The 27,947-nt window shown below is 45.3% G+C and overlaps 2 protein-coding genes across 2 annotated transcripts; one reads left to right on the top strand and one right to left on the bottom strand.

The window, feature by feature from the left end:
* Positions 1-69: 69 nt before the first annotated feature.
* Positions 70-1,726, bottom strand: LOC144133413 (uncharacterized). The gene has a single exon (XM_077666500.1). The coding sequence runs from the start codon at positions 1,447-1,449 to the stop codon at positions 655-657; it is 795 nt and encodes a 264-aa protein (XP_077522626.1). The 5' UTR covers positions 1,450-1,726; the 3' UTR covers positions 70-654.
* Positions 1,641-27,892, top strand: LOC144133410 (uncharacterized). Its single transcript, XM_077666498.1, has 9 exons — positions 1,641-1,974; positions 4,907-5,044; positions 7,365-7,496; positions 9,461-9,601; positions 11,293-11,430; positions 13,057-13,156; positions 15,740-15,858; positions 21,170-21,273; positions 24,758-27,892. Exons 1-9 carry the CDS (start codon positions 1,905-1,907, stop codon positions 24,890-24,892), a joined length of 1,077 nt encoding a protein of 358 aa, XP_077522624.1. The 5' UTR covers positions 1,641-1,904; the 3' UTR covers positions 24,893-27,892.
* Positions 27,893-27,947: the final 55 nt, after the last annotated feature.

Genomic DNA, 27,947 nt, shown 5'->3' with positions numbered 1-27,947 from the left:
AAAAATGAGGAGGAAGTAAAAGAGAAAGAAGAAGAGAAGACGCTATCGCATCTGCTCTTAAGGTGAACCTTAAGCGTCCTTCTAATTTTTATTTTTGCCTTGCGATTTAGGTTTAACAGGAGGGCTGCAATGAGGCTATTGTGTGTAGTAAGGCATATATCAATGCTACACGTATCAAGAACAATGGAAAAGGTAATGCGGATACGGCACCGCTAAAATACCAGCCCTTGATTCCCATCACTATCTAAAACACAGGGATAACCACTGCACAAAACAGAATAAGGGAAAGCTTGAGGATGAAAACAACACGGTTAACTCCTCTCAAGCTCACCATAGTGTTACGTGGTGGCAAAGGTATTCAGCGAGGCAAAGGGCCAAAGGCTTCAGACAGCCAAACAGCTCACACAATTTCACAAGAGCACACCACAGCGTCGTCATCGTCCTCAAAAACATTTTGTCGTCCTCCAAACACACGTAGCAATATAATAAAAATACACTTAACAGTTCAGCCTTTGAATAACACTTTTCCTACAAACGGCGAAGTCCAGGCTCTAGAGTTCATCATGCAATCACACCATTATATTTAAAATCATATAGGCTTCACGGCAACGACTGTCAGTGGCTTGAATAATAAAAGGATTTATCTGCAAGGACTCACTTCCCTGAAATTCTGTCAAAGGCTGCTGCAGCTGTCAGCACTGCCTGTGTAACCCTGCCTTCAAGCAGTACGCCTAGTTTCTCCAGAACTGCTAGCCTTCTGCTGGCCAAGAAGGTACTGCTCATGGCGGCTTCCAGGGCTCCTGAGAAGCTTCTGATAACCGCCTCTGCAGGTGACTTCTTCAGGTCTGGGTGCACTACCTTAGTGAAATGATACAAGTAGAGGGAATGAGCCCTCTTGAGTTGGTCCCTGGCGACAGGGTCCAGTTCTGGGCCCAGAAGGTTACCGAAGGCTACATGCATCATTTCAACTGGGTATCCCTCACTCTCTTCCAGCATTCTGCTGTGTGGTACAGGCAGGCGCTCAGCCACATCTTTGAGGATCGAGCAGGTCCAGTGAGCAAAGGCGGTGGCTACTCGAGTCAAGGTAACGTCCTCGGTGGTTGGGCACTTGCTTTTCAGCCCGTAGGCGTTCTTGAGTTCATTGAAGGTGGTAAGATTGTGCCCTGACAACCTCTTTTCAATTAAGGTCAGGTTATTGCCGTAGACCAAAGCGAGAATTATCATAGTTTTCACGTCTCGCAGAAAAGAGCCCCTTATTTGGCCCACCTGGTAGCACTTGCGAGCTGTGGTGGAGGGGTCAAACCGTTGGTACTTGAACATCTCAGCGATCTTCATGATTTCGTCGTGATCCACTTCGAGGGTAGACCAGTATTCATCGTACCAGGCAGTGGCGCTTTTTACTGCGTCCTCCATGGTGATAACAAACTCTGTGTCCGTAGGTTCAGCCATGCTTGCTGTAAGCTGTGTAGCACGTTCGTAGTGCGAACACGAGCACGATTACGCCCACCGAAAGTGTGTTGCTATCACGCTGCCAACGAAGTGTAGTTTCGGTTTCGCCACGGTCGTAGGTCTCGCCGACAGGAGTTCGAAACCATAAAGTTATCGCTACTTCCCATCTCACCCCTCAAAGTAAAAAAAAAATCTTATTGAGAACAGGAAAATAGCAGCGAGAACTTAAGGCGCGAGCTGCATACAGGCAACGAATTTAACCGTCTTTTAAAGCCTCGCGAACGCCCAGCCATTTACGCATCATTTTGTCACATGTTGTGCCGCAGTTTCGCACTCCGCGCGCCGGCCGAATCTGCTCTGCCTTTTTAACATTTTCGAATCGACCCAGCGTTAACAGGGCTCCCTACGATTAGCATAAGTTACTATGATAGTGGAACGCTTGTTATAACGTTTAAATGTCAAGATTTTATTTTTTTGTCGTCAACAGCGTCCTCATTTTCTATGTTCTCGGATCATCGGCGCAAGGTAAGCCGCCGAAAAGCGTATCTAGCTGCTCGACTAGGGATAGCAGCAGCACGTAAAAGATTGCCGTGTTGCGACGCCTTCGGTTGCTTTGTCGCTGGGCGCAGAGCTGGCCGACCTCCACGACGCGTCTAGTGGTTAGACCTCAACATAAACTCGCTAACCTGACTGGAAAACATATCTCCCGTTGTTTGTCTTTCGAGGTCAGGTGCGACGGAGTACAGATGCGAAACGACCTGACGTTACGGGGTACAATCCGTTGGCCTCGGGCTAATCGCGGCTCCCGATCGCTGGGCCAAGACTGTTTACTTGGCGTCAGCTTGCACACTAGCGCGTCCATCGCATCTGAGCTTGGCGTGGCAAATCGTACGTTTTGCAAAGTCACGCACGGACAAAAAATTTCGCAGTTCTACCGCTGCACTTGCCCGTCACGCATCATCCCTGACGAGGAAGTTTCGAGTCAGCGCCGTGGAAGACGAACAGATGTTTAATTTCAGTTCTTTCGCCGAGCTGGCCTTTGAAAATGATCACATGCAGGCTTGCTTTTGTGGGCCCGAGGCATTCTGAGTCGTCTTGCAGCGCGTAATAAACAACGCCTGGCAAGATGACGACACGAAGCGAAAATTGATTAGTCGCGCTGTGCCGAGCATTTGGAAGCCCGTTGCAAAGTGCGCGCACTGTGGCACTGACTTCTGTTATAAATATTTTGGCACTAGAAACCGGTGTGATTTCGTTCATTAATAGTAATTACGGTGTGTAATTCGACTATCATCACTCGCTTTCTGACGAGTGTGCGACGTCGTCACGAATTGTTAGTATCGCGGCCGTTTCGGCTGTCTTCGTTCTGTCTCATTTTCAATATTTATTCGCTTTCGAAAGGGTTATTTAATCCCTCTTTCTCAAACAAACTCGATGTTTTAAGCGCGTGTAAGCATATCTCCATGCGCTTTCGGGTTGCCGTACTGTGGGGTGCAGCGGTTTTCTGCGCGTATTTGTAATTATTAGTAGTTTCGGCTTCGAGTGACTAACTTGATGTGACCTAGCTGATAAGGTAGCCTATAGACCCAACTGATGATTGCGCGAATGGCAGATTATTTACTCAGTTTGGATGCGGAATGCAGTTTTTCCTTGTTCCGTTCCGGCTTTCGGTGTTCAGTACACATCTGACAGGTTGGCGTGGCTGTGCTGTCAGTTCATTTGAAGAAGAAACAAAAACTACCTTTCACAAATCAGAGTATGTTTGTAAAAATTGTCTACCAGATTTGTTCATTGTGTACGAGGCCTAGGCCATTTAAATAAGTATGTCATGCCTGGTTCGAAAATTGGAATAAAGCAGCACTTATATCTTTGGATTTACCTGCAAGGAGCCAGTTGACTACAAGCATTACAGCCAAGCAGCTTCATGTGTGTGATGAAAGTGCAGCATTGGGACTGCAAGCACAGCTTTCCATATACTAAAATGGATGTCCTGGCTTGTTGATATTTCATGGTTGATGAAACAGCGCACGAAAGATATGGATGAGGTAGTAATTGTACAGGACGACACTAGCGTAGCCTCCTGTGTCACTTCTTCGTCCATATGTTTTCTGTGCTGTTTCGTTTACTGTTTCTATGTCCACTGCGTGCTCGCAGCGTGCACACTGAAATATGACACACCAAGCACCTGCCTTTGTGTCCTGGCCATACTATGCATGGGGTTTAGCTATAATCCACCGACACATACGTGCAAGTAAATAGGCCCTCAGTTTAGACCCAGTTGCTAGCGCTGTTTTTTCACTATGTTCCTGTTGCGTGGGAAGATGTATGCATGCTGTGCTTATGTATTTTTGTGGTATCCTCAGTATCAACACTCGGTAAACAGACTTCAAAAAAACATATTTCTTGGTTCGTGGTTCGTGTAGTACAGAGATTCCACACTATTGCACTAGAGGTCTGCTTGGAACATGCATTTGCAATCATGTGTGTTTTGTTTTTTTCGCTTAGCATGCCCCAGTGACTACCCCACAACTTAATATTTCATGCCTTCCAGTAGCATATTTCCATTTTTCTACTTTTCTTGCAAAATCACAAGTCTTGCTGCTCTCAGTAGATCTGTTTTCATTAGTCCACAAGTATTGCTTGTGGTTTCTCTTGTGCCTTTTAGTGCACTTCTTTTTTGTGCTCCATCATGACCTGCCGCTGAGTGCAGTGTTGCAGTTTTGATCCCCGTTTGCGGTGGCCACATTTCGATAGAGGCATAATGTTAAAGAATTTAACAGCAGTGCAGAAAGTGATGGAAAGAGAAATTATAGATGCAACGTTATGATATTAAGAGACAAAAAGCAGCACGGATTTGAGAGCGGACACAAATTGAACACGAGGAAGAATGGAATGCACAAAACCAACCACCAGCGGCGCATTAAAGCATCAGCATGTGCACCAAGAGAGAGAAAATGTAGCTTGGTATGACTGAGAAGAGCACACAGGGACAAGGTTAGGAAATCGGCCCGAGCAATAGGGCTATGGCTTATGCAGTACAATAGAAATTGGATGCCGTTAAAAAAAAGCCTTTGATCGGAAGTGGACTCGGCTGATGGCAACGATGGTGATTTCAAAACACTTAGAAAAAAGATTGTAGGTGCACGTCAAATAACCGCTGTGGGCCTAGATCTAGCACCTGAAAGTACATTCATGATAACATACAATGATCTATCCAAACTGACGCCTTCATCCCTTCAACATCAGGTGTATTAATTCGAACTCCACATAATGTGAACATAATTTTGGTCTCCTTTGAGATTGAAGTAACGAGAGTCGAGTGTGTAATAAACCATGTTTGTAAATGTGAATGAACGGAGAGTAACAGCACTTACTAGTCACTTCCTTTTGTGCTAGACAGTTTCCTTGCTTACATGTGTGTGTGCTCTCTTTGTTCTGCTCGTGCTGCACAAACAAGCGGGAGCCACAGGGAGCCCATGTGAGTCAGACGCGGACTGCCGTCGGGCGAGCCATTATGCGTGTCACAACCACAGCTGTGCCTGCCAGATCGGCTACCATGAAGAGCTAGTCAACTCCAGCCTCAGCTGCGTCTTCGGTGAGTTAGTGGCCAACAGGAGGGTAACGCCCTTCTCTCTTCTTTTGGTATTTTTTAAGCTTACTTTTTATTACATTAATAAACTGAAAGCCAGCGTTGTACTGGTTACAGTGCAACATTTTATTACATTAATGAACTGAAAGGCAGCGTTTTACTGTCTGCAGTGCACAAACCTGGACACAGTGCAAAATAGAGCTCATGAATATAGTGCTGTGATCATGTAGCTGAGCAGTGTGTATCTGTTCGGAATTTGTGTATAGTTCACAATGAGATGTCAAAGCATCGTGCTGTCCATGCAAGTGCATTAACGCATTCAGGAAAGGCTGTGTAGCTTAAAAATGACAATAAAGACCGAGAACTGCGAGTCCAAATGAGAGAAATGGCTGACAGAGCATGAAAATGTTGGTGGTAAGGATGTAACAGTGGAGTAAATCATGCTGCATTTTTGCAGTGAACTCGTGATAGAAGGTATTATCAGGAAGTGGATTTCAGGCCGGTGCTGTGTTGGGAGTGAAACTGAACTTGAAACTTTTGCTTTATGCAAAGATTGCAGTGGGCAAGTGTTCACGGTCAGTACTATTTGTCACAAGGTGTGCAATTAGATAGGTGTTGGATTTTAGACAAGTGCAGATTTGGTTTATTTGGCATTTGATTGAATTTGAAGGTCACCCTAAAAGCGCACACGGGAAAAGAAGGTGCTTGGGATGAAGGCCAGACTTAACTGTGGTAGATTCTTTATATAGGCAGTTATCTAACGGACATCTGGTTGAACAACTTGGGCTTATCTGATGTTGGAGCTTGATTTGGCATCTGTAAAACAAGCAGTGAGTCTGGCATCCATTTCTTTTTTTCTCGGTAATTTGTGTGTGCTTTGCTCTAACACACACACCTGATAAGGCTTCAGGTAAAAATATGAGGCTGCCGTGCAATGTCATCAAACTGTGAACTAACAGCAATAGTTCCAAGCAGATTCTCACTGTGTTTGCCTGTAGAAAAATATGCCAGTAATACACTTAGGTTCGACTTAGCTCCGTTTGTTATCTTTCAGAGTTATTTCAGTTTGCTCCTTCTTTTTGTAGCACAATTTACTATTCATTACAGTGCCTTTACTGTGGGAGTTGCAAAAGCTTGTCCCCTACTGTAGTGCATGCATGCTGTCATTTCATAACTAACGATGTTTACGTTGTGTTTTGTTCAATCGCTGACAGTGCTAGAGCGTTCTGCTGTGAGAAAAACGAGTCCGATTCTGCCCCAGTAGACTCTGCTATGCAGTGTAGTGAAATTTGAACATCTTGGAACTCGCAAATATTGCATTATATTTTGTCACCATGTGACGAGACCTTGTTTCACGGCCAGCATCCGTTAACAAGGTGTAGCCCAAGCAAGCACTTGCCAACCAGGCTCAAGACATGCTCATGCCAAATGCTGGTAGACATTGAAATGTGAAGTAGCATGTTCATGTTTTGTTTTAATGAAATAGCACTGAGAATCGAGTCACTAATGCAGAGAAGTAAATATTTATCTTTTAGTTGACTGTTGCCTTGTTTCTGCCTTGACTTCGAAAGTAGGCTACTACTGGAATGTGTGTTTTCACCCTCACTGTCATTTTTTTTTTCTTTTGTAATGCCTGCTTGCCTCGTTTATTGAAAGCACTTATGTTTTCTATGAGTTGGTTGGATGAGTAATGTGTTTTTTTCGTGCAGTCAGTAACTGCAGGGTCACGTTTTGCAATGGAGAGGGAACATTGCCAAACAAACTAAAATAGCGGCAGTAAGTGCTCCACCTTTTTTGCAACAGAGGGTGATCTGCTCATTGAGCTGTGCCATTGTGCAATTGTGGACTGGCATTGCTGTTGCCAGGGCATCATTTTCTTTTCTGGCTAGGGCAGCAAGGAACAGGAACTAACATGATAGTATGGTCGGATACAACTCAAGAACGAAGCAACAGATGCCTCTCAAAGGTAATCGTCCAAGCAATAACTTGGGCCATTGTAGCGTTCAACTACCTTGTATCTGTGGTAGCCGCCAGCAGGTTCAAGGCGGTTTTCTGTGACATCATGATAATATGTGGACACCATTGGTAGGAGAGCTTCTCTTGTGAGGTGTTTGCCGCTTCACTCTTAAAGTGTATCCAGCCACAGAAAAATGCTACCTCTGTGCAATATTTGTGCATGTAGAAGCTAGGAGGTAGCTAGCCTGGGGAAGAAAGGCTTATTCCTATCTCTGTCCGTGATGGAATGGCCTGTTTGACCACTCTCCTCATTGGTCTCTTGGAATGTGAAGTTGTGGTGACATCCCTGCTGTTGTGTATTTAAATGCAGTTGGGGTTCCAGTAGGGGAGCGCTGCCTGTCAGACGAGTCATGCATCAACCGTAACCGTAGCCACTGTGGAAGCCGGCACGTCTGCGTTTGCCGTCGAGGCTACTATGAACATGGTGGCATCTGCAAAACCGGTGCGTGGCTTCTCTACATGCATGACTTCTCTGCGTGCATGACCTCTCATGCATCGGCAAGCACGAGGAGCTGGCCTCGTAGCAATTAAGTTGCTTGTGCACGTTTCTCCAAGATCAGTGACGTGGGTTGTCCGTGCTCTTTTACCGATATGCTTCACTCTTCGACAACCTAAAGGCAAGAGCTGAGGCTGGGTACGTTGTAGGTTTCAAGTTTGCAAATGTTACTGGGGGGGTAACACTAGGTAGACAGGCATGTTTCATCACTAACAGCACTTCATGTCTTTTATTCGGCGACCTAAATAACAATATGGGCAGCTCTGTGAATCGGTTATTGTTCATTTTGCTCAAACAGCATGGAAAAAATGCAGCATAAGAAAGGAGGCTGCACTAAGGCCTTTAATACTGTTTTGTTTTCCACATGTTTCATCTTTCATATACATTTTATAGGCAAAATGCCGAGAACTGGGTACAGTGCTTATTTAGAACCAAGTAGTTTGTTGTACTTTGCATGATCATTGTAAATGTAATCATGGCAATTAATATTCCATAGTTTTTGCACTGCTTCAACAGCACTGTGTATGAAATGTCTACTGGGGTATGTTTTGATTTCCATTTGTCCTCAAATGTGAGTGGACAGATAGAGACAGCAGGAAGTCTGGTAGCCTTCGTCAAGCCAAACGCCTGCAACCATAGTTACAATTCAACATTTAACCTGTCACTATGGCTCAGTGGCATTGGCGTTTGGCTCCTGGCTGCGGTAGCCTTATTTCGATGGAGGCAAAATCCAAAAATGCCTGTGTGCTGTGTGATGTCATTATAGGTTAAAGAACCCCAGGTGGTCGCAATTAATCCAGAGCCCTCCAATACAGTGCCCCTCATAGCAATGTGTCGCTTCAGGATGTTAAAGCCCACAATTACTTTACAAGTCGACATTGGTTGTAAGACCACAACTACTGGAACTTTCTGTAATGGTGGTGGCCTGTTAAAACTCGTGAGATCTTTGTGCTTAACAGTTCCAGAGAAAAGGTTCCATATGGTCATGCTGCGTTTAGGGCCCTGGTTGTCTTGAATATCTTTTTATTGAGATTTGCTTATTTACACATACTGCCAAGTGTTGAGTGGAAGTAATTCGCTTTGTGCATCTGGTCACATTATCTGCCTCATTTATAAACTGCCTTGAAATGATTCTGGCAAGAATTAGCTGCATGCTGTGCCATTCTCCTTTTTTACTCCTGTATTAGTTAGAAAGAAATTGGAAGATCTAGCAGCACTGTGCAGTCACTGTTTTGAGTAAGCTGCCATGTCATGTGGTGGCGGGGCACTCAGATTTTGTTCAACTGTGGTGCAGACCATAAGGGAGCCTTGTAGAAAGCTTTTCTTTTTATTTTTTTTCCCCCTTTTCTGTTTTGTATACCCATGTCCAGCATGGCTGGTTTGTAGTTATCAATGTTGCTGCAGAGAATTGCTTCTGAGGATTTGCAAGACTCCAAATTTTTTGCTCATACAGCAATCTTATTTGGTGGACTTACCTGAAACTTTGGCTCACATAAATTTGGCAAATTGATATTCTAGAATACGCACTTTTTGTTGTCGTGGGGGTAAGAGTGGCGGTCTTAATTAATCTGGTGCCTTTCACTACAGCGTATCTCGTAGCCCATGTACAGCTCTGGGATGTTAAACCCGAGACACCATGCCATACCTTGCATTCCAAAATGCCGTTCTGTAAATTTAAAACAACAGTACTATTTTCACACACTTTTCTGGGCTAGATTCTAACACTGTGCATAATTGTGAACCAACACACCCAAGTTGAGACAAGTAGAGAATAGACATAGAACAGTACCACCTACCAGTTTTTTTTTTGTGTTCCAGAAATAAATCCCCCCCACTGAATAACTCTTTTTGCATCAAGGTGACCTTTGAGGTTTTGTTTTACTTATTGGAGATGCTGGCCGTTCTTGTAGGCCGCAAGCTTGGAGATCCGTGCCGGTCGGATGGCCAGTGTGAGGCCGGCAGCAATGCGTCGGCGTGTCGTGGTTCCTCATGCCGCTGCAAGGATGGCTACTACCAGGAGTCCATAGGCGGCAACTCCACTTGTGTACCAGGTACTAATAAGCTTTCAGCAGCATATCAAGTCACAGCGGACAATCCAATATACCCAATATTATGCACAAAATTGTAGTACTAGGTTTGGTTGCCCTTCTTATTTTTGCTGCTAACACTTTTTTTTCTTTTCATCAGACTCCAATTTAAAAATTTTCAGATATAATGGACTGTTTGGATTCTTTATTGTTGAATTCTTTTTTCCAACAGAGCGAACTTATCTAATCACAGGTGACCTTAATTTTCAAGCATTGCTTGCTTATCTTGCTAACAGCCTAGCATGCCATTCTTAGGGCTGAAGTGCTGAAGTGCCATTTGGAATGAAACGTGGCATCATAGAAGGTGTTTCACTCTATTGTGGTTGAAGTTGAAAGTATGCCTAGACATGTTTCTTGTGCAACTCACTTAAAACTTGCCAGCTCCTCTCGAAATTCGTAATATAGTAGTGAGTCAACATGTGTGGTTCTTTAGTCAATGGCTGGCACAGTGCCCAGTCATGTTACATCAAGTGCTTTAGTGTGGTTATCTGGATTCTCTGTACTTTTCTCGTAAGTGTCTGAAACTCTAACCAATATCATATGTTTTAATGAGTTTAGTGTCATCTCATTTAATCCATGGCTGTACACATGCACTCATTGCTTGTGGAAAAGCATGTTGGTAGTGTACATCAAAAAGTGTAGCATGGAAAAGGGTGGCAGGAAATGCTCTGCACCTTATAGCTTGACTCAAAGAGTGTGTTCCAGTTCATTCTCACATGATGAGTAGTGTAGTTTGTCACCTGAATAACAGCCAGGTCTGGGAAGCTAACATTGCTGCAGTGATGGTCCATGCCATAGCCGAGAATTTACCCAGACACCAAAATCCCTAATTCAGGTTTATTTTTCCCTGCAGCAGCTTGAAAACTCCACCAGTTTGGAAAAATTGGGACAGTTTCGGTTCTTGAATTTTCCTAAATTCCATAACAGTGCCCTGTTTGCCGAATTTTGCTTCTCAATATCCCTGAGAGCAGGGAAATTCCCCAAATGGAGCATCACTTCACCTCTGAACAGAGGTTCTACGATCGTCAGGGTCCTGGGTTTGTAACGACCAAAAAATGTAAACGACACAAGTTCGGTTTTTGTGGTATTTTACACGCACGTCATGTATGGCAAGTCAAATTCGGAATGGGACGTGACCTGTGCGGACGATGCTGTTTGGTTAACAAGTTTTGAGTGTTAAAATGACATTGGCTTCATATTCTAAACATCTAACTCTGCTCTGATGCAGGCTACATATGGTATGTCATTCTGCTTAGCCTGTAACACAGTGCGCATAATGCTTGGTTTTTGGCATTTTTTAAACTTTATTTTTCACTCGCTCTCTCTTCCAAGTATGCACCTGCAGTCAAAAGTTCATGGAACGCAGCATTAGTGAAAAAGAATTACTTTCATTGCCATCTTTGCACTGAATGTGGAAGAGATGTGTGTGCGGCCAAATTGGGAGCTTGTGAACATTGCACCGCTAAATAACAAGTGGTGCTTGACGTAGCGAAATTAAAATTTTTTGCCAAGTCGTATTTCATAAAGTTACGATGGTGGGTGCCCTTTCGCAGGCATTTTCAGGCTCATCGTGTTTAGCATGATGTTTAGCAGACACATGGGAATGATCCTGTGCACATGTGAATGATTCTGGCGACGATGCTTGATCCTCGCAGGCAACCCTCCCCTGCTGCTCTGCTACACCAACTATGACTGCTTCATCCGTGACCGCCACCTTGTTTGCGACGGCAGGTTCTGTCGTTGCAGGCAAGGGTACCACACGGAACTCACAGCCTGGGGCTGGCGATGCGCAGGTTGGTGGCCTTCTTAGCTTTCTGGCACATGCAGCTTTTAAGTGAACGTTTTGTCCAAGACTTGTACAGGTACAGTTAAACCTTGATTCAATGAAGTCGGTAAAATCTGCTGTTTACTTCGTAGCATTGAAATTTTGCTACATCGAAATCCGTCTCCTAGCATGCTTAAAATTTTACAAGCGTCTCCTAGCATGCTTAAAATTTTTCAGAAACGGTTTGCAAATACTTAGGGGAATAATAATAATAATAATTGGTTTTGGGGGGAAAGGAAATGGCGCAGTATCTGTCTCATATATCATTGGACAATAATACTTAGGGGAAAAAATTTATTTTTGTGGTGAATGTGGACCTTTTTTTTCCCGTTTCTTCATCATCAACAACTGCGTACGTCACTTGTATGCCCATTGGGATTGCGTTGCTTCTTGTTTTTACTGTTAGCTCGAGAGCTGCCTCAGCACATCTGTCGTGTTGAGCATCTCACGGGTGACAGGGAGGATGCACCCTTCTTCAGTTTCGATTTTGCTGTTATTGCCATTTTTTTTTTTTGTGAGGCCCTGAGCACACTGCCAACACAATGACTTGTCCCGTTGCCTCTGTTGCTGCGGCCTGGCGAGAAGGATGTCTTTATCACCGCATAGATAACAGTATTGGTTGGTCTATTTTTGGCTGCTGTCAAAAATCCTAGCTAGTTAGGTTTCGATGCTGTTGGCTAACCTGAATGACTTGCGAATGCGATGCTTTTATATCCACGCCCACCCGTGCTTGTCAGATACTTCAGCACGGTTTTCATTTCTGCATCAACTGGTACCCCGAGTTTATCGGTGTTCTTGCCGTGTCTGTGCGCTAGCCAGATTGTTTCAATTTGCGGTAGTGGTAGAATTTGCTTCTTGTGTATTCATGCTGTTATGGCCGCCCAAAGTGCCCCGAACATTCTTAGGATTAAGTTTTTGGGTGACCACACCATTTCTACTTGTCATGTTGGTGCATTATGGTAAGTGTGAGATGTGAGTGAGGTGCAGCATGGCACTTAAGTAACGATGAGATGTGAGATGAGGACGGTGGTTTACAGGAATGCATGCAGATATTGGATACAGAAAGGGTAGCTAGAATTATGAGCAGCTGAGAATGCAGTGCTTGTTTCAATAAGTGGTAACGGTTACTTGTCTCCGCAACCCTGTGTCTAGCCTCATGTTATATTACACCTGCATATCCTGCACAGCAGCTAAGCACACTTTGCAGTTTTGTTCCTGTATTACTCATCGATACATGTGCCCACAGGCATGTCCACGCACGCACACACATGCACAGCATGCACAAGCAATTTCGGCAGTCATTGATGGTGGACCGCATAAACGTTAATTTTCCACTAAGCTCAGTACAACCCTCTTGTTCGACTTGTTGTCAGTTGCCACATTCAACCAGGATTGGTAGCTTCCACTGAACTGCGTTGAGGTGGACTCTGTTGACAGACCAGATGGACCTACATTTGCTGGTTAAATGCAGCCTAACTGGTATTGGAGTAAACAGCTATTGTTTGTATTTTTGTTGCCACTGGCTGCATGGTGGTGGTGTTGGGGTAGGTGGAAATGTGTGTCAGCATATGCATGTCTTACCCTTGTCTTCCAGATTCCTCAGGCCTGCAGAGACCTGTTCACGGTGGCGTGGTGTCCGTGTTCAGGATTTCACCTGCAGCCATACTCATCGCTTGCATTATCCTCGGATACATGTACGTATTGGCAGTTTCCTGCAAGTCTTAAATGCTACTGTGCTTGAGTCATGTGAGGTGACAGTGCTAAGCACAGTGCAGAAGGCGCTACAAAAGAGTAACCAGCATTTGTTGAAGTTTCATGTGAAATGAAGATCCTCTTGTGGTTGCCTGAGACATTAGAGTCGAGCTAACTTACAGCAGCCCGACTTTTACCAAACGTTCACTTCGTACAGATGAAGACAATGTGACAGTCGCGATGAACGATGGTACTCCAGCACAGATTCTCTCATGAGATGAATGACTGCGAACATGGGACCCAGTTGCGACGAAACACAGGGAACGGGGAACGTCGTATGGCTGTGCTCAAGTCATGGTCGTACGTACGCATCGAAAGGTCAACGACATACGCTTTTGGAGCAAAAAACTGTGAAAATGACACTGGTTAGATGAATGCAAAGAAAAGACAGGGAAAGAAATTCGTCTACATGAACACCACATTGTGGCTTTTGTGCTGTTGCATCATGGTAGCTACAGGCTTTCCCATGCAGGAAATGCATCTAAGAAGAGGAGTGGCATATTCGTGATCTGTCGATGTTACTTCCTCAATCATTTTTTTCATGTTGGGCCATAAAGGAGGAAATCTTATCACGCCTGATGCAAGCCACCTCTTGGAAGTGACACTATTTCATCCTGCACTGGAGCATGTTCATGGGTCCTGCCAATTATTGCCTGAGCCATATGCATAGACCACTGATTAAACGTAACAAATCAAATATAACGAGTTGAAGAAGCATTTGCATCTACTTTGGCAAATCTGTGCGTTTGCACAGGTTTCGCCACGCTTCCGTTTGCTTTCACCATCTTCCATCATGTCAGCTGTGTCAGCAGCACAGAGGCAGTTTCTTATGCACTGAGTCTGTGCTAAACTCATCAGTTGTTGGCTGGTTTCTCAGTAATTTGCTAGCCTTTATGGCTCTCGCGATCAGGGCGTCCAGAATGCCCTGCGATGGCTCTCTATCTGGCTGATCACAGGTCTCGAAACTACATTTTTTAAAGCTCAGGAGAAGGGAAAAAAGCGTATGATAAAAACCTTTGGCTTGCATGGACCAATGCAACTGCATCTCATGCAACACTGCCTGTGCAGCGGCTATCGTGGCCCAGTTTCGTCCTCACGCCTTCATTCATTCGTGCTCCATCGCAGCGGTGATGGAACTTTTCCGACAGCTGCAACAAAAATATACGCTGGCCAAGAGCCGCTGAACAGAGTGGTGGTCAAGCGGTGTTGGGAGTGCAGAGTCTCGCTTTGGCTCGTGTGCCACTGCTGTGCTGTGCACACTAAATATAGGTTGGGATAATGCCATTTTGGGCCAAAGCATTAAAGATTATTGTTGGGCTTGATCAGGCATTCTAAAACTGGTTTCTGCCTGACATTTCTGTCTGTCCCTGCCGGAAACAATGTTTGGGATCAACAGGCTAGATAGGGTAAAGTAGTTACACGCTGACTTGTGCTACCAAGCAGATTGGGCATTCGACTAGTGATGTCAGTTTAAATTTCCTGCGAAGCATTCATGCTCTACATGTGAAAAATTGGCTTTGAGGAAAGGAAAGGCGCAGTAGATGTCTCATTCTTAGTGGGCACTTCAGCTGTGCCAAGAGAGGAGGAAAGTTGGAGTAAAAAAAGGAAGGGAAAAGGAGACACCTTAGTATACTGCTAAAGTGGAGGGCTCCAGAACAATTTCAAAAACATGGGGTTCTTTAAATTCAGGGACATCGCTTAGCAGAGGGCATTTTTTTTTTGCACTGCTATAAAAGTTAACTTGGGCAATGCTTAACCTATCCTTAAGAGTACATTGCAATGACATTAGAGATCTCTCCCGCGCAAGTACTCCTCCTCGTTCATACTTTAACCAATTGGGAGAAGTCCTGATACCACTACTGGCACAGCGGTGCAGCAGCTAGCCGATGCATCTCTGCCCCGACTGGTGGCAGTTTCAAACCTGGCCACCGATGGGGCTTGTGCGACCCAGAATGCTCTTCCCAGGCTCCCATAAGGCCATTCTTGAACAGATAGTTCTTCGGGAGGCTGTCTTTCAACCCGTGAGCTGTTGCGCTGTGCCACAGTGGGCAGGTGGCAATTGCATTGAATTTTTATGAAATAATTTCATTGCCTCACGCTGTCTCATAACACGGATGGTCGGAAACTGGCTTTTCACGAGAATGGGACCTCTAATGTTATCTCATTAATATTTCGGGTCGTGCATATACTACACCTTAAAGATGGTCTTGCATCAGTTGATCTGTCCTTGCATCTGGTGTTGAACCTGCTTTCAGCTAAAAATAGTGTGCATGAATTCTCCGCATATGTGTGTTTAGTGGCGCTGTTTTCCTTTGCTTTAACTGTAGGTTGGACTGCTTTGGTTTGTTAACACTGACGCTTAATGGAAAATTGTGAAACCAGTGAAGCCAGGGATTGTTTTCAAGCAGTGGGCCGATATTTTCAGTACAGCTGTAATGTAGTGCTGCGTTGCTGTGCCTTTGCCTTTCCCTTTTGTTGCGAGTTTGTGCCTTGGCGCCGTTTTCATGTCGTGTGACACCCTGCAGGAAGCGACGTCAGAAGCCCGACTCGGGCCAGGGGCTGCACGACCGGCCATTTGGGAGTCGCACCCACCGGTACATCATCCCGTTCCGCCGCGGTGTCTCTCTCCGCGAGGTGGCTCAACGTAAGTGGGCTCTCTGTCACTTTGGCCAGGCATGGCATTCTGTTGAAAACATGGTTCAAATCAAGGGGCTGTGGCGAAAATTGGCACAGGTAATGGTTTTCCGCAACACACTTATTGCTCCACACTTCCACACTCATAGAATTTTAGTGCTGTTTTTCCAGAAAAACGCGTTTATGTCCAAATAATTTTTCTTTATCATCCGAAACTGTTCCTGCAACGACAAATTAGCTGCAGTGTCCTTTAATAAAACATCCCACCGCGTGAGAGAAAAAAGAAGTGATAGCACCAGAGGGCACTTTCTAGGTGCACCATGCAACATGGCGACGTCCATCTCTATTTTTTTTTGGCTTGGAAACGCAGTTTTTATTTCTACACACGAAATGGCCCTACCATGACCAGGAGAGATTTGACATGTAGCTGGCATTGCTGACTTTGTGAAAACAGCTAGAGATGCATAGAAACAAACTTTGAAAATGTGTGTGCACAGTAATGGATGCTATTCAACAAAGGATCAACCAAGCCTAACCAGGCACGATATTTCACGAGAGCCAGTTAGAGCCAGTAAATGCCTCCATAGTGTAGTGCTGACATTTACATATGGTGAGGCTATTTGGAACGGGAGGTTGAATGATTCAGGCAGTCAATTTTTCTGTTTTCTTAACCTACGTTACCTTGCTTCAAATGTCAAACACCCCTTCCTTTTGTGAACATCCATTTTTTTTTTTTTCAGTGTTCATTCAAGTTTGAACAGTGTTCAATACAATCCCTCATATGTGATGTGATGAACTGTCACTCAGCCTTGGTGAACAGTATGCCAAGCACGAGACTATGGAACATTCTCTCTAAAATCTTTCCTCTGGCGGTTTTCAATTACTCTGTCTTTGGAATGTTGCATGCACAGAAGACTCTAGAAGTGCGTTCTACATCACATAGCCTCCGCCCTTTCGTCCTGGGAGCTCCCACTACCCTTTTTGTGTTGGCCATTTGCCACTTCTTGGCTAAGCATTATTTTGTGTCTGCCTTGGTGGTGAAGGCAACCCAAGCACACTGATAAATACAAAACATTTGCCATGTTTTAGCGTGGCAATAGCACATTTTAACCTTCTGTATGGTGCATGGTAGTCTGAGTCACTTTTGGGCTGATAAACCCAATGCCATTTCAAGTCAGTTATTTCAAAATCAAGATTGGTGATGTGAAATGACCGGGGCAGGCGGTCTCTGGAAGGCAGGAGACAAAGCCGCAAACTGTCTACTGATTATTGGCTGATCGTACAGTAGCCGACCGATTTTTGCAGACTTCAATAATTTGGTTGTGCGTGATACTTCAGACTTTGTTCAGGAACCTTCACGCACGTTGCAAGAATGTGTACATATTAGTGACTGATATTTCAGGCTTTTTGGAGTAAAAAAGTTAAATTTTTCGGACTAAAACAGGTGCCAGCAATACTATGAGATTGTTTTTTTTTTCTTTAGACCGAAAGTTCGTTATTTCGACTTAATGTGGATGCGAGCAAGCATTTCTGTCATAAGCAACTGGCTCTTCACTGCCTTGTAAGGCACCATCTTGGATATAAATGGAAGTAGTCAGAAGCACTGGCTTGGATAGGCTTGGCGATTTGTTCTTCATTGTGGCCACTGTAGTTGTAATGGCACGCTCTTTTTTGCTGTCTCGGTGGCCTACAAAGAACGGGGGTGTGATCGCGTTTCCGTGTGCGGTGCTTAACGAGAGTGATGGGGGTGGTTGGGGGGGGGGGGGGGGGGGGGGGGGGGGGGTTGTGCAGTCAGAGGTGCCTTCTTCAGTTTGCCTGTTCCCCTGGGTTCCCTACCACGGTCTTCGTGATCGTCGTTGTCCTGGGAAACACACTGTTCCAGTGTCACACAGTTTAGTATCGATGACACGAGGTGGTGCAGACATTAAAGCGTAACTCGGGTTAAGATATAATCCATTATTGTCGCTGGCAAATGCAACACTGGAAGCGGCCAAAGTTAGCAATTTTTTAAGTCTGTTTTTCGCAACTTTTTTGAAGTTCAGGGATTTTTCGGATTGTTCGATTCTTTGCACCATTTTTCGGGTCCTGCTCGGTGACTGTATACTGAACAGGGGGGCACCTGAGAAAACCTATTAATATTTATAAATGTACTATAGAGCTATGCTGTGATGTTTTTCACGGGACCAAAGCAGGAAAACGTCTTGCTGAAAACAGTGCATGAAAAAATTTGATATCATTGTCGATGGCTGTTTTTTTATTATTTCTTGCTGACACAACATACTTCCCGGCAATTTGCAAGGCCTTACGGCTCTCCTGATCATTCTTTGCCCAAAAAGTCCAAAATGTCCTGCGATGGCTCTCGTGTCTTCCTGAGCTGGAGTGCCTCAGTGCAGCTTCCTTTAAAAGCGTGTGGACATCTCTCATATTGGATCGCGAGCTCATTTAGCCACATCAGAATATCTCTCCGGAACTCAGGATTTCAGCATCTTTGACACGTGAGAGCATCCAGTACTGCTTCCACACATCAGTCTTATTCCAGGATAAATTTTAGCACCTCAGTCTCCATTATAGGGGTCGGCACAACCTCTACGATTCAAGATGGCGTCAGACAATGGGTGTCTCCACCTTAGCAAAGGAATATTTATCGAGGCACCCTATCCTGAGCAGCTGGGGGTAGAAGGGAGGCAGTAGTGAGGAAGGAGCGCACGCAGAAGGGAAGAAGTTCAGGCACATGTGTGCTACTGCACTGTTTTCAAGGCAGTCGCTTTAATCCTATACAGTCCTCGTCTGTTGGAACTTGCCACTGTCTTTTAAGCTGCAGGCAACAAGAAAAAAGCAGCTGACAGAAACAGAAGCCTTGGAGGCAACCCACACAACCACCTCTTGTACAGCACTGTTCGCGCGGCATCTGCTGTAGCATAGTTTTGTTTTCGTGCCTTTGTTCTTTCGCACATGCATCTCAGCTGTGATTGAACTGCGCCAACAGCAGCAGCAAAATTTACGTGACCAAGTGAGCGTGGTGTCTGCATAGGCACAGCGCGCCGGGAGCTGACGTACACACTGGTGGTCGAGTGCCACTGGACTTGGCAATCATACCTTTGCCATGCTGTGCGCTAACGTTGGTTGTCAAAATGGTCGCATAATGTAAAATGGGCTTTGCAGGATGACATTTTGGACACACTACGCAGGAATGCTGCCACAATTTCGATGTAACAGCCGAATTTTTACTGCAAGGGTTTCTTTGGCAACTAGAGCTGGACCGGCTCATTAAAACAGAGCAGCCCGGACTACGCAGCACCCGAACACATCAAGGGCAACTGCACCACTTTCTGAGAATGCTGCAACATTCAAGGATTCAAATCTATGTAGGCTGTAGGTAAAGGAGGCCAAGTTTCTTGCACTGGCATTTAGAATGGTGACCTAATCAATGACCTAGCGATGACCTAGCGACCTAATGATTGCTGTATCTACCGCGAAATCACTAGCTTGGCGGACTGTCAACATTTACAGAACGACCTGGACTCCGTTTTCTTGTGGTGCCAGTCCTGGAAGATGTCTCTTAATTTATACAAATGTGAAGGTTTACAACTAAAAAACAGCCAATGCTTACCAATTATGTCATGAATGGAACCTGCCTGTCGGTTGCACGAGAATACAAATATTTAGGGATTGTATTCTCTGCCAATTTGTCATGGAATGCTCATATACATAACTCTGAAGGCTAGTCGAATGTTAAATTTCCTCAGATGAAACTTTAATCAGGCGCCAACTAAGCTAAAAGAAACATTATTTCTGTCAAACGTACGTCCCATTCTTGAGTACGATTGCAGTACTTGGGATCCATCAACCCAGTGCAACATTGCAAAACTTGAACGCGTACAGGCACGTGCTGCTCGCTTTGTGCCTGGTAATTATGACTTTTCGAAAAGATCTCGCGATATTTCCAGAAACCTGGGGTGGCCACTGCTTGAAACGAGAAGAAAATACCTCCGCTTGTCGCTATTTTATAATATCTTTTACTCTAGAACATGCCTCGATAACGATAGATATCTAAAGAAACCAACATATGTATCAGCACGAACGGACCATTCTAGAAAAGTGCGTGAATATGCTTGCCGGATAAACTTCTTTCCTCCTAAGACAATACATGAGTGGAATAGTTTGCCTGGAGAAATTGTTCCCGGGACCCCTTCGTCTTTTATCCGGGATCTGAAAAATATTCTTTTTTAATGAGTTTTAGCATTCCTTTTAACTTCTCATGCCTGTTTTACCGTGATACAGTGTGATTAAGTGACGCAAATATCACGACAACTACGTGTATACGTATCGTTTTATTTTTCACTACTTGTTTCATGCCTTTCAATTTGCAGCTGAATTTGTATTGTACCATCTGTGCACTCATTTTGTTTTTACTTCACCCCTACACTAATGCTTGCAAAGGCGCTGTAGTTATGTAAATAAATAAATAAATAAAATGAAATTTCAGGCTTCTGTTCACAGCACCAGTAGAGGGCAAAGAAGCTTGGTGCAACGTCACTTTTGTGCTGCTGTCAGCCACTCCCTGCCATGCATCGTTGGATGCTGCCAAACAGCACTCGGCAGGCTTTGCCTTCAGTGGCATTGGTTTTCTTCCCTCAAAACAAGGATTTAGGCGTTGAAAATGTACTGGTACCGTAGATGACGTCATTATGCGCCCTCCCCCACTTGGCACTGTGCACTGCAGGGAAGCTTGAAGACTGGCGGGATTTTAATCGCCCATCACGGCACCATTTGAAATGCTAACGCAAAAGGACTTCGTTGCCTTGCCTGCAAGTTTCACACATTCGATCCCTCTAAGCTCGTCGAATTCTAAAACCTCGGCAGTTACCCTTTAACAGCAGGATTCTGTTGTACTGTTACATTACTAAGGTGGTAGAGTCAGTGGCAGCGCAACTGATGCCGACAACAACAGATGATATGCATTGTTCCTTTGGCAACCAGCAATCGCAAGCACCTGGCAGCTGTAGAAGAACTTCTTGCTGGGCGAGTTGGTGCATAGCTTTCTTGGTATGGCATTGCGCACACGACGAGACAAACACAGGAAAGAGTAGGATGACAGAAAGAGCGCAAACTATCAACTGACTTTATTGCTATCACAGCAACATATATATGCAGAAATAACACATGCAAAATAAAGAGTTTGTGTGTGAGCAAAAGTCGTTGCTGCATTTGTAGCCCTTTGTAGCACTACATGCTTGCCTGCCCTGCAGGATTGTGAGTTTCTCAGTAAGGGCAGTCGTTTGTGCATTTTTTTTTAAACGCCCATATGCTGCATTTCTCAGGTGGACAGAACGCGAGGACGGGTGACTCATTTGACCACCTCTTGCCACCAGCGGCAGCCTGCAGTCTGCCACCCGAGCCACCACCTTACCACCCAACCGAGGAGGTGAGTTGCCACCTGTGGACGTAAGTCCTGCATGAGGAGTGTGGAAATATGGTCGTTAAGCAACTGTTGCAGTAGTGAGGGTGTAATCTGTCTCTTTTACTCGGTAGGTTGAACCCGAGTGACCATTTGAAGTGAGGGGCGTGGGCCCTCAGTTCCTTGTGAAAGATGGCCAGCAGTCTCGGGGTTTTAAAATCTTGAAGCATTATTTCAGCAACTCTTAGCTGCGTAACAAGAACAGGCATGAGAGTTCTGTGCAGGTCCTCCTGTTAAAATCTTTGCAAAGGCACACTCAGGACGACTACATGCAATTTTTGTTCTTAGTGAAAGTCGGATGTTTGGCCTTTCATGGCTCTGATAATGCTTGGTCAGCGGCAAAAGATGCATTTATTGCTGAGAGAATTGAAGCAAGAAATACAGTCGAACACGGATATATCGAACTCGAAGGGGATCGCGAATTAATTCGATATATTAAAAATTCGATATAAAAAAATACAGGCCCAGAGACTTTACCTGTGGCGGACGATGACCTACCGATCGGAGCATTCAAGAATGACAACTATTTCCACACACACGACGCAACGTAATGCTTTATTTGCGTGAAAAAAAATCGCTTATGTTCGTCTGCTTCTTCGCCTTGCAAATGAAATTAAAGACTCCAACCTCGATCTTATCGAGGCTGTTGAGGCGAAAGCCCGGTTCCTTCCATGTCGCCGCAACAACGGCGAATCAAGCTGTACGCGGCCGCCACTTCAGCGGTGGAGTACGAGCGTGTAGCCGCCCCCTCGTCCGCGGGATCTTCGTCACCACTCGAGCTGTCGGCCTGGGTCCCTGCGACTGCAGCTACAATGTCCTCGTCGGCGAGGCTCGCAACAGCCTGAACATTGCTGTCAACGTTCACAAAATCGTCAGCAGACACTTCGGCTGGAACGGCAGCCGGGAAAAGGGACGACAACTCGCGAAACGCGTCGTCCATGCGCTCGTTGTCGCCGTCGCCGTCTTCGCAGGTTTCGGGAAGTTTGGCCGTCACGAGGCCTGCCTTCCGGAAGCAGTTGGCCACGGTATCCTGCTTCACGTCTCTCCAGGCGCCCGTCATCATTTGAATGGCCCCCAGCAGGTCAACCTTAAGCTCGGTGCCCATGCGGAGGTTCACCAAAAGCCTATCAATGAGTCGCCTCCTGTAGCCGACTTTGAACGACTTAATGATGCCCTGGTCGAGCGGCTGCAACTTCGCTGTCGTGTTCGCCGGCAGAAACTTGAGCGCGATGTTTTCGAGCTCGCAGGTGGTGTGATGGGCCGAGCAATTATCGACGAGAAGGCAAGCGTGACGCGCCCGACTTGCCCAGTTCAGCGTTTCACGCTTGCAGCCATTCTGTAAACAGCTGACGCGTCATCCATGCCTTCTTATTGAAGGCGTAGCGAACGGGGAGCTGCTTACAGTTTTTGAAGCAGCGCGGTGCCCTTGCTTTGCCGATCACAAAGGGCTGGAGCTTTTGAGAGCCATCCATGTTGGCAGCGAGCAGAACGCTCACGCGGACTTTGCTCATCTTGCCCCCGTGACACGTGCTGCCCCGGACGTCGAGCGTCTTGCTGGGCAGCATCTGCCAAAACAACCCGGTCTCGTCGGCGTTGAAGATTTGCGCGGGTGAAAACTTCGCGCAAATTTCCGGCCATTCCTTCGAAATCCACTGCTGGATATCCTGGCTGATGACGGCTCCGCTTTCCCCAGAAATGGTTTTGCCAACTATCTTATGGCGGTTCTTAAACCTCTGCAGCCACCCTGTGTTGTCGGCGAAGTTGTCATCACCGAGTGCAGCGGCAAACCATTTGGCTTTAGCCATTAGCATTGGGCCATCCACCGGAATGTTCTTAGCCCGCACCTCTAAAAACCACGCATAGAGAGCCTTTTCAACTTTCTCGTGGGCAGGAGCGCGCACACGACAAGCTCCCGACGTTCGTTGCTCCGCCGCTTTCGACTTTATGTCCGCCTTGTTTTTTAACAAGGTGCTTAGAGTGCTCCAAGGAATCCCGAAGTCGTCTGCCACCGTCGCACTTTTCTCGCCTGCCTCAACACGCTGAATGGCTTTCAGCTTTGTCGCAAAGTCCAGGTTCTTGCGCTTCTTGACGCTGCTTGTGCTTGCTGCGGCCATTGCTTCCGCGTCAGCTCACCACGATCCAGTCACACGTGTCGTGAGACGCACGCAAAACAATATTGAACACGAAACACAAGAACGCGCACAAAACACAAGAATTCACGTGCGCAGCTTCCGCCAACAAAGCGCTCGCGATGACGACAGCGACCTCCGAGGGCGACAGCGACGTACGAAAGGCACGAGCTGTGGTTGGCTGAGCAAAACTCGTGAAAAAGCAACAAGAAAAAAAAAAGGCAAAAGAAGGAGGCCGCCGGCGCCTTCGTTCCTGGCTACCTTTTGGTTACGCGGGGGAAGGATGAGAGACATTGGGAGAGAGAAAAAAAAAAGCTGTTCCGCAAGTCGGAGAGCGTGCACAGCGGGAGTACAGTCCGAGCCTCCCTCCCCCTCGCTCTCACATTTTCCGAGCCTTTCAACGGAGGCGCGGAGCTCGCGGGTGCAGCGAGTGCCGAGATCGCGCGGCGTTCTATATATCCAATGGCGGATAAAAATATCGTTCGATATAAACGTACGAATTTCTATACTTTTACACAGAATTTTCAAGGGGATAATTGACGAGTTCGATACAGACAATGATTCGATATATGTGGGTTCGATATATCCGTGTTCGACTGTACAACATTTCTTTGCACCACTCCACACCGCAGAAGATTTTGTGGTCTGTGACTGGAAGGCGATAGTGGTTTGGTCTAGGTTCGAGATACCCACAACAGCAATAAAAAAAAAGGGCATTGATATCAGTATGAGTTTTCCTTAAGAAAACAGCATGTGGTCGCAAGGCCTTTATTCAATTTTTTTTGCCTTTTCTATCTTGTAAAGGCTCCATTTTAGTGAGTGTAACCTCTTTGTTGTTAGAATGCGATAATCGTTCGGTATAGGCTAAATTTAATTTATCCTCAGTTTCTTCAAAGTTGACTGAATTGTTGTGTTGTAAAGGGCCAGTGAAGATATCATTAGATCTGGCATTCTTGGTCTTTTTTCCCTTGGCATCAGGGGTCCCAGTCTGGTTTCAAAAAAAGTGGCTGCAGTTCTGTCCCTTTGTGCTTAACATGAATATAAGATAGGGCATGCAGTTGCACATCCCATAAAAAATGACCGAATTCAGTAATAATCACTGGATGTGGAGTTAGTGATACGGTCTGCTGTAAGTAGTTACGCTATATTAGTTCCTAAATAAGAAGAGTAAGCTAAATGTTGCTGTTGTGGCATGCACGCATGAATTTATGTGCTTTGGGAACTAAAAAAGCACTCCAAGGAGCCCAATGGTCCAGCAGAACCCTGTTTAAGAAGCTAAGATTTATATAACTGAGTCTGGTGTGAACTTTGTCGTCTTTCAGGAACCACCACCGACGTATGAAGAGGCAGTAATGGGTGCACCCGCCACTGGTGCGCATCCGCAGACTCAGCAACAGCCGCAGCCGGCAGTAGCCGGCGGAGGAAACACTAGTGCACAGCCAACGCGACGTGCCTGAGACGAACGAGAGGGCGTTCGTCTCCTCAACGACAAGTCATCCCTCCTACCTCCCGTTTTGGCTTGATTTCCCCTCTCCACCGCGGAGAGGAAAAGGACTCACATCGTCACCCATCTTCTGATTTGCCTCCTCCGTCGGTTGGCCTCCTCCGTAGCGGAGACGTGGGAAAATAAATGAAATGCGAGTCGAAGAGTGGGGGGGAAAAAAAGCAGTCGACAACGACACCAGCTGAAGCAGCAAGAAGATGAAGTCTAAGAGGCGGAAGGATGTGAATTGGCAGAGTGGTCGTGTTTTTTCGAAGTTAAACAGGGAGGTTGCGCACAAATTGTGGGGTTGCCAAGATGATGTCGTCGTTCTTGCGATATTCAAGGCACACCCTGGAAAACTAAAAGAAAACAAGCTGTTCCACAGTTTTGGCTTTTCTTTCTTCATTTCTTGCCTTCCTTAGTACAGGCTCAGATTGCTGGCTCTGTACAGTTTTGTTGGAGGTCATAATTGGTCCTTATAATAGCTTGTTAGTTTCACTGAAATTAAATTGACAGCCTGTAGAAAGTGTACTGAAGTCTGTAGGCCTTTAGGAGGCCAACGTTTCTCTTATGAATCAAGGATGAGAGCCTTATTGATTCATTCTTCGCTACTTTTCCTTTGAAATGCAAAATGGCAAAAAAAAAATGGAGGACTGCAGTAAAATGCACTAAAGTGTTCTCACTCCCTCTGCAGAACCTCGCATTGCAGAGGGTTTTTTGTTGGTGTATTTCTTTATTTGCTCTGCTAACGTCGGTATTGGTGCTTGAGTAATGTGTATCCAGTGACTTAGCTGCTTAGTCTGCTAAAAGTTCACCATGTTGTTTTCTGCCAGTATGGATGAAAAAACACATTTACTGATGTAGTATTGCTTTTTTTAATTGTTTAGCATTTTCTGCCTCGCACACTAACGCACAGCATAACCTAAAAACTAATATTTGGTTCATTTCTGGGAGATAATTGATAAAACTGACACTTGAGCACTGCTAGCAGTGCTAATGATCCCGTGCTCAACAACTTCAATAACACACATTCTAAGAATGCGAGCAAGCGTTAAATTCATAGAAAATGTGCCCCATTCAAGAAAAAGCTGGAGCTTCACTTTGCCAATAGGAGAGTCTAACAATTCCCGACCCATCGCAACTCTCATCATGACCTCTCTTCTCGAGGTTTTTCCCGAGAAGTTTTGTCCAAGTCCACCTCAAGCTTTCAAGGCAAACTGCCTGAGAGGATGTTGGATAATTTCGCCCATGTTACTGACGACTTGCTGCGCAAAGGGTTGAGTCAAATGGCTTCTAGCAGCTTGCAGTCAAATTATGCTGAACTAACACGAAGTGACGTCACAGTCACAGAAAAGTGGTTGTTCACTGCACATTTTGCATTTCTTGCCGAATGAGCAAAGCTACCAGCTGCTTTTCTCGCTGTTGCAGCGAGAAATGTGAGCCCTTTTTAATGTTCTTGTCATACAATTGCAAGAATTTTGCTATGGTCTGGAAATACAAAGTTTTCTTTAGCGTGCTGTCGGACAAACCAGCAGGTTTGACGAGGACTGGAATGAAATGTGGAACAGCAAGCGTATAATTTCAATGCCAAGCGGCCACATGTGTACTCTTATTACGAACCTAGTCGTGTAGAGGTAATTTACTAAGAAAAATGAAGCCACACCACTTATTAGGATACGGTAGTAGAAGCCAGGATTCTCAGCAAAACCTTTTGCTATGTTTCATTTCGGTCTCCTTGCTGTATCCTTCTGTCGGACATGCTATATACACGTTTGAGGTCAAACTACAGTGCCAGCATACTTGCCTCCCCGCCTCTCCCAACCCCACTTTTTTTTTTGAGTTTGTGTATCTGTGATAAGGTATTTTTTGCTTTGAGCGTATTTACGAGTATTTGTCCTTTTTCCATCTTCTTTTAACTAACGTGTCTACTGTGCTGCGGTATTAGCTAACCGCACTCGCAGCTTGGTGTAAGCTTGTTTTTCTTCTGTTGGTTAGTGGCTGACCTTAATCGGCCGTAGTAATGTCTGAGAGCTTTGTATATGCTATTTCTTTCTGTCACTATGACTGAACAAATGCTACCAGTGCAAACTTATTCTGCAGACTTTGCAGAGAGACGGTGTTTCCGCATACCTCTGTCAGGTCACCGAGTTTATGAATAGAGTTTTTTTTTTTTTTCTCTCTTTTAGAGTTGCAAGCATAACCTTGCCTTGTATTGCCTCTCAACAGGCATAATTGTATGATAGAACCTGAGCTATGTACTGAAATGGATACCTGGACATAGTAACTGCAGGCCTGTTGAAAGGGGCCTCAAACCTACCTTGTGTAAAGATTGACATAGCAGCAACTTGTGTTGTAGTCAGCTGTTGTGCTTCATTTTCATTTATTTTTCCTGCAGATCTTTTTTTTTTTTGTCTGCTGGCAAGTTTCGCTGCATACGATGCTAGATCATACATGAGGAGCAATAAGTCGTCTCCGTATTCAAACTTCTCTATTTTGTGCGCAGGACTCAAAGCCTTTGTTGTTTAACACAGAAGTGCGAGTTGTTCAAGGTTTTGCATTTATTGGCCGCTTCTGTGGTTGTTCATGACTGCGCTCTAATTCAACGTTCTTACTGTGCGCAGAACTTGTAGAATACGCATAGCCGTTAGTGCATGTGAGTTGGTGTAATGTACGTTTGAAAAACAGCAAAAGAAGAAAAAAAAGTGTGTCTGGCTTTTTCTCCCGAGAGACTATTGTGTGCCATCATTCAAGAGCGCACATCAATGAAGAAACTGTGTCATGCCCTGTATGACTCAAAGCACACATATGGCTCTGTTGTGTCTTCACGAATGTTATACATTCCCACAAATGTCTTCTATCTCTCGCTCTGTCTCACATAGTCCAGTGTGCTTTTGTTGTTTTTATTCATGCAGGCAGCCAAGGAAATATATGTTCATGACAGTCTTCATTAAAATTTCATTCTCGGCCATCACAATGATCTGTGTCCTGTTTTGCTTGCGATTCCCCAAAAAAAGAAAACAAAGTGCAAG

The sequence above is a fragment of the Amblyomma americanum genome, chromosome 5 (assembly GCF_052857255.1).
Source record: "Amblyomma americanum isolate KBUSLIRL-KWMA chromosome 5, ASM5285725v1, whole genome shotgun sequence".
In the NCBI taxonomy this organism is placed as follows: Eukaryota; Metazoa; Arthropoda; class Arachnida; order Ixodida; family Ixodidae; genus Amblyomma; species Amblyomma americanum.
The sequence above is the reverse complement of the archived record's forward strand: the minus strand, read 5'-3'. Positions and strand labels throughout refer to the sequence as shown.

Bases quoted from the DNA above. Each gene is read 5' to 3' on its own strand.
- LOC144133413 (XM_077666500.1), bottom strand. From the start codon at position 1,449: ATGGCTGAACCTACGGACACAGAGTTTGTTATCACCATGGAGGACGCA.
- LOC144133410 (XM_077666498.1), top strand. From the start codon at position 1,905: ATGTCAAGATTTTATTTTTTTGTCGTCAACAGCGTCCTCATTTTCTAT. The intron at 7,497-9,460 runs GTGCGTGGCTTC...CCGTTCTTGTAG, and splicing joins TGGTGGCATCTGCAAAACCG to GCCGCAAGCTTGGAGATCCG. The intron at 9,602-11,292 runs GTACTAATAAGC...TGATCCTCGCAG, and splicing joins CAACTCCACTTGTGTACCAG to GCAACCCTCCCCTGCTGCTC.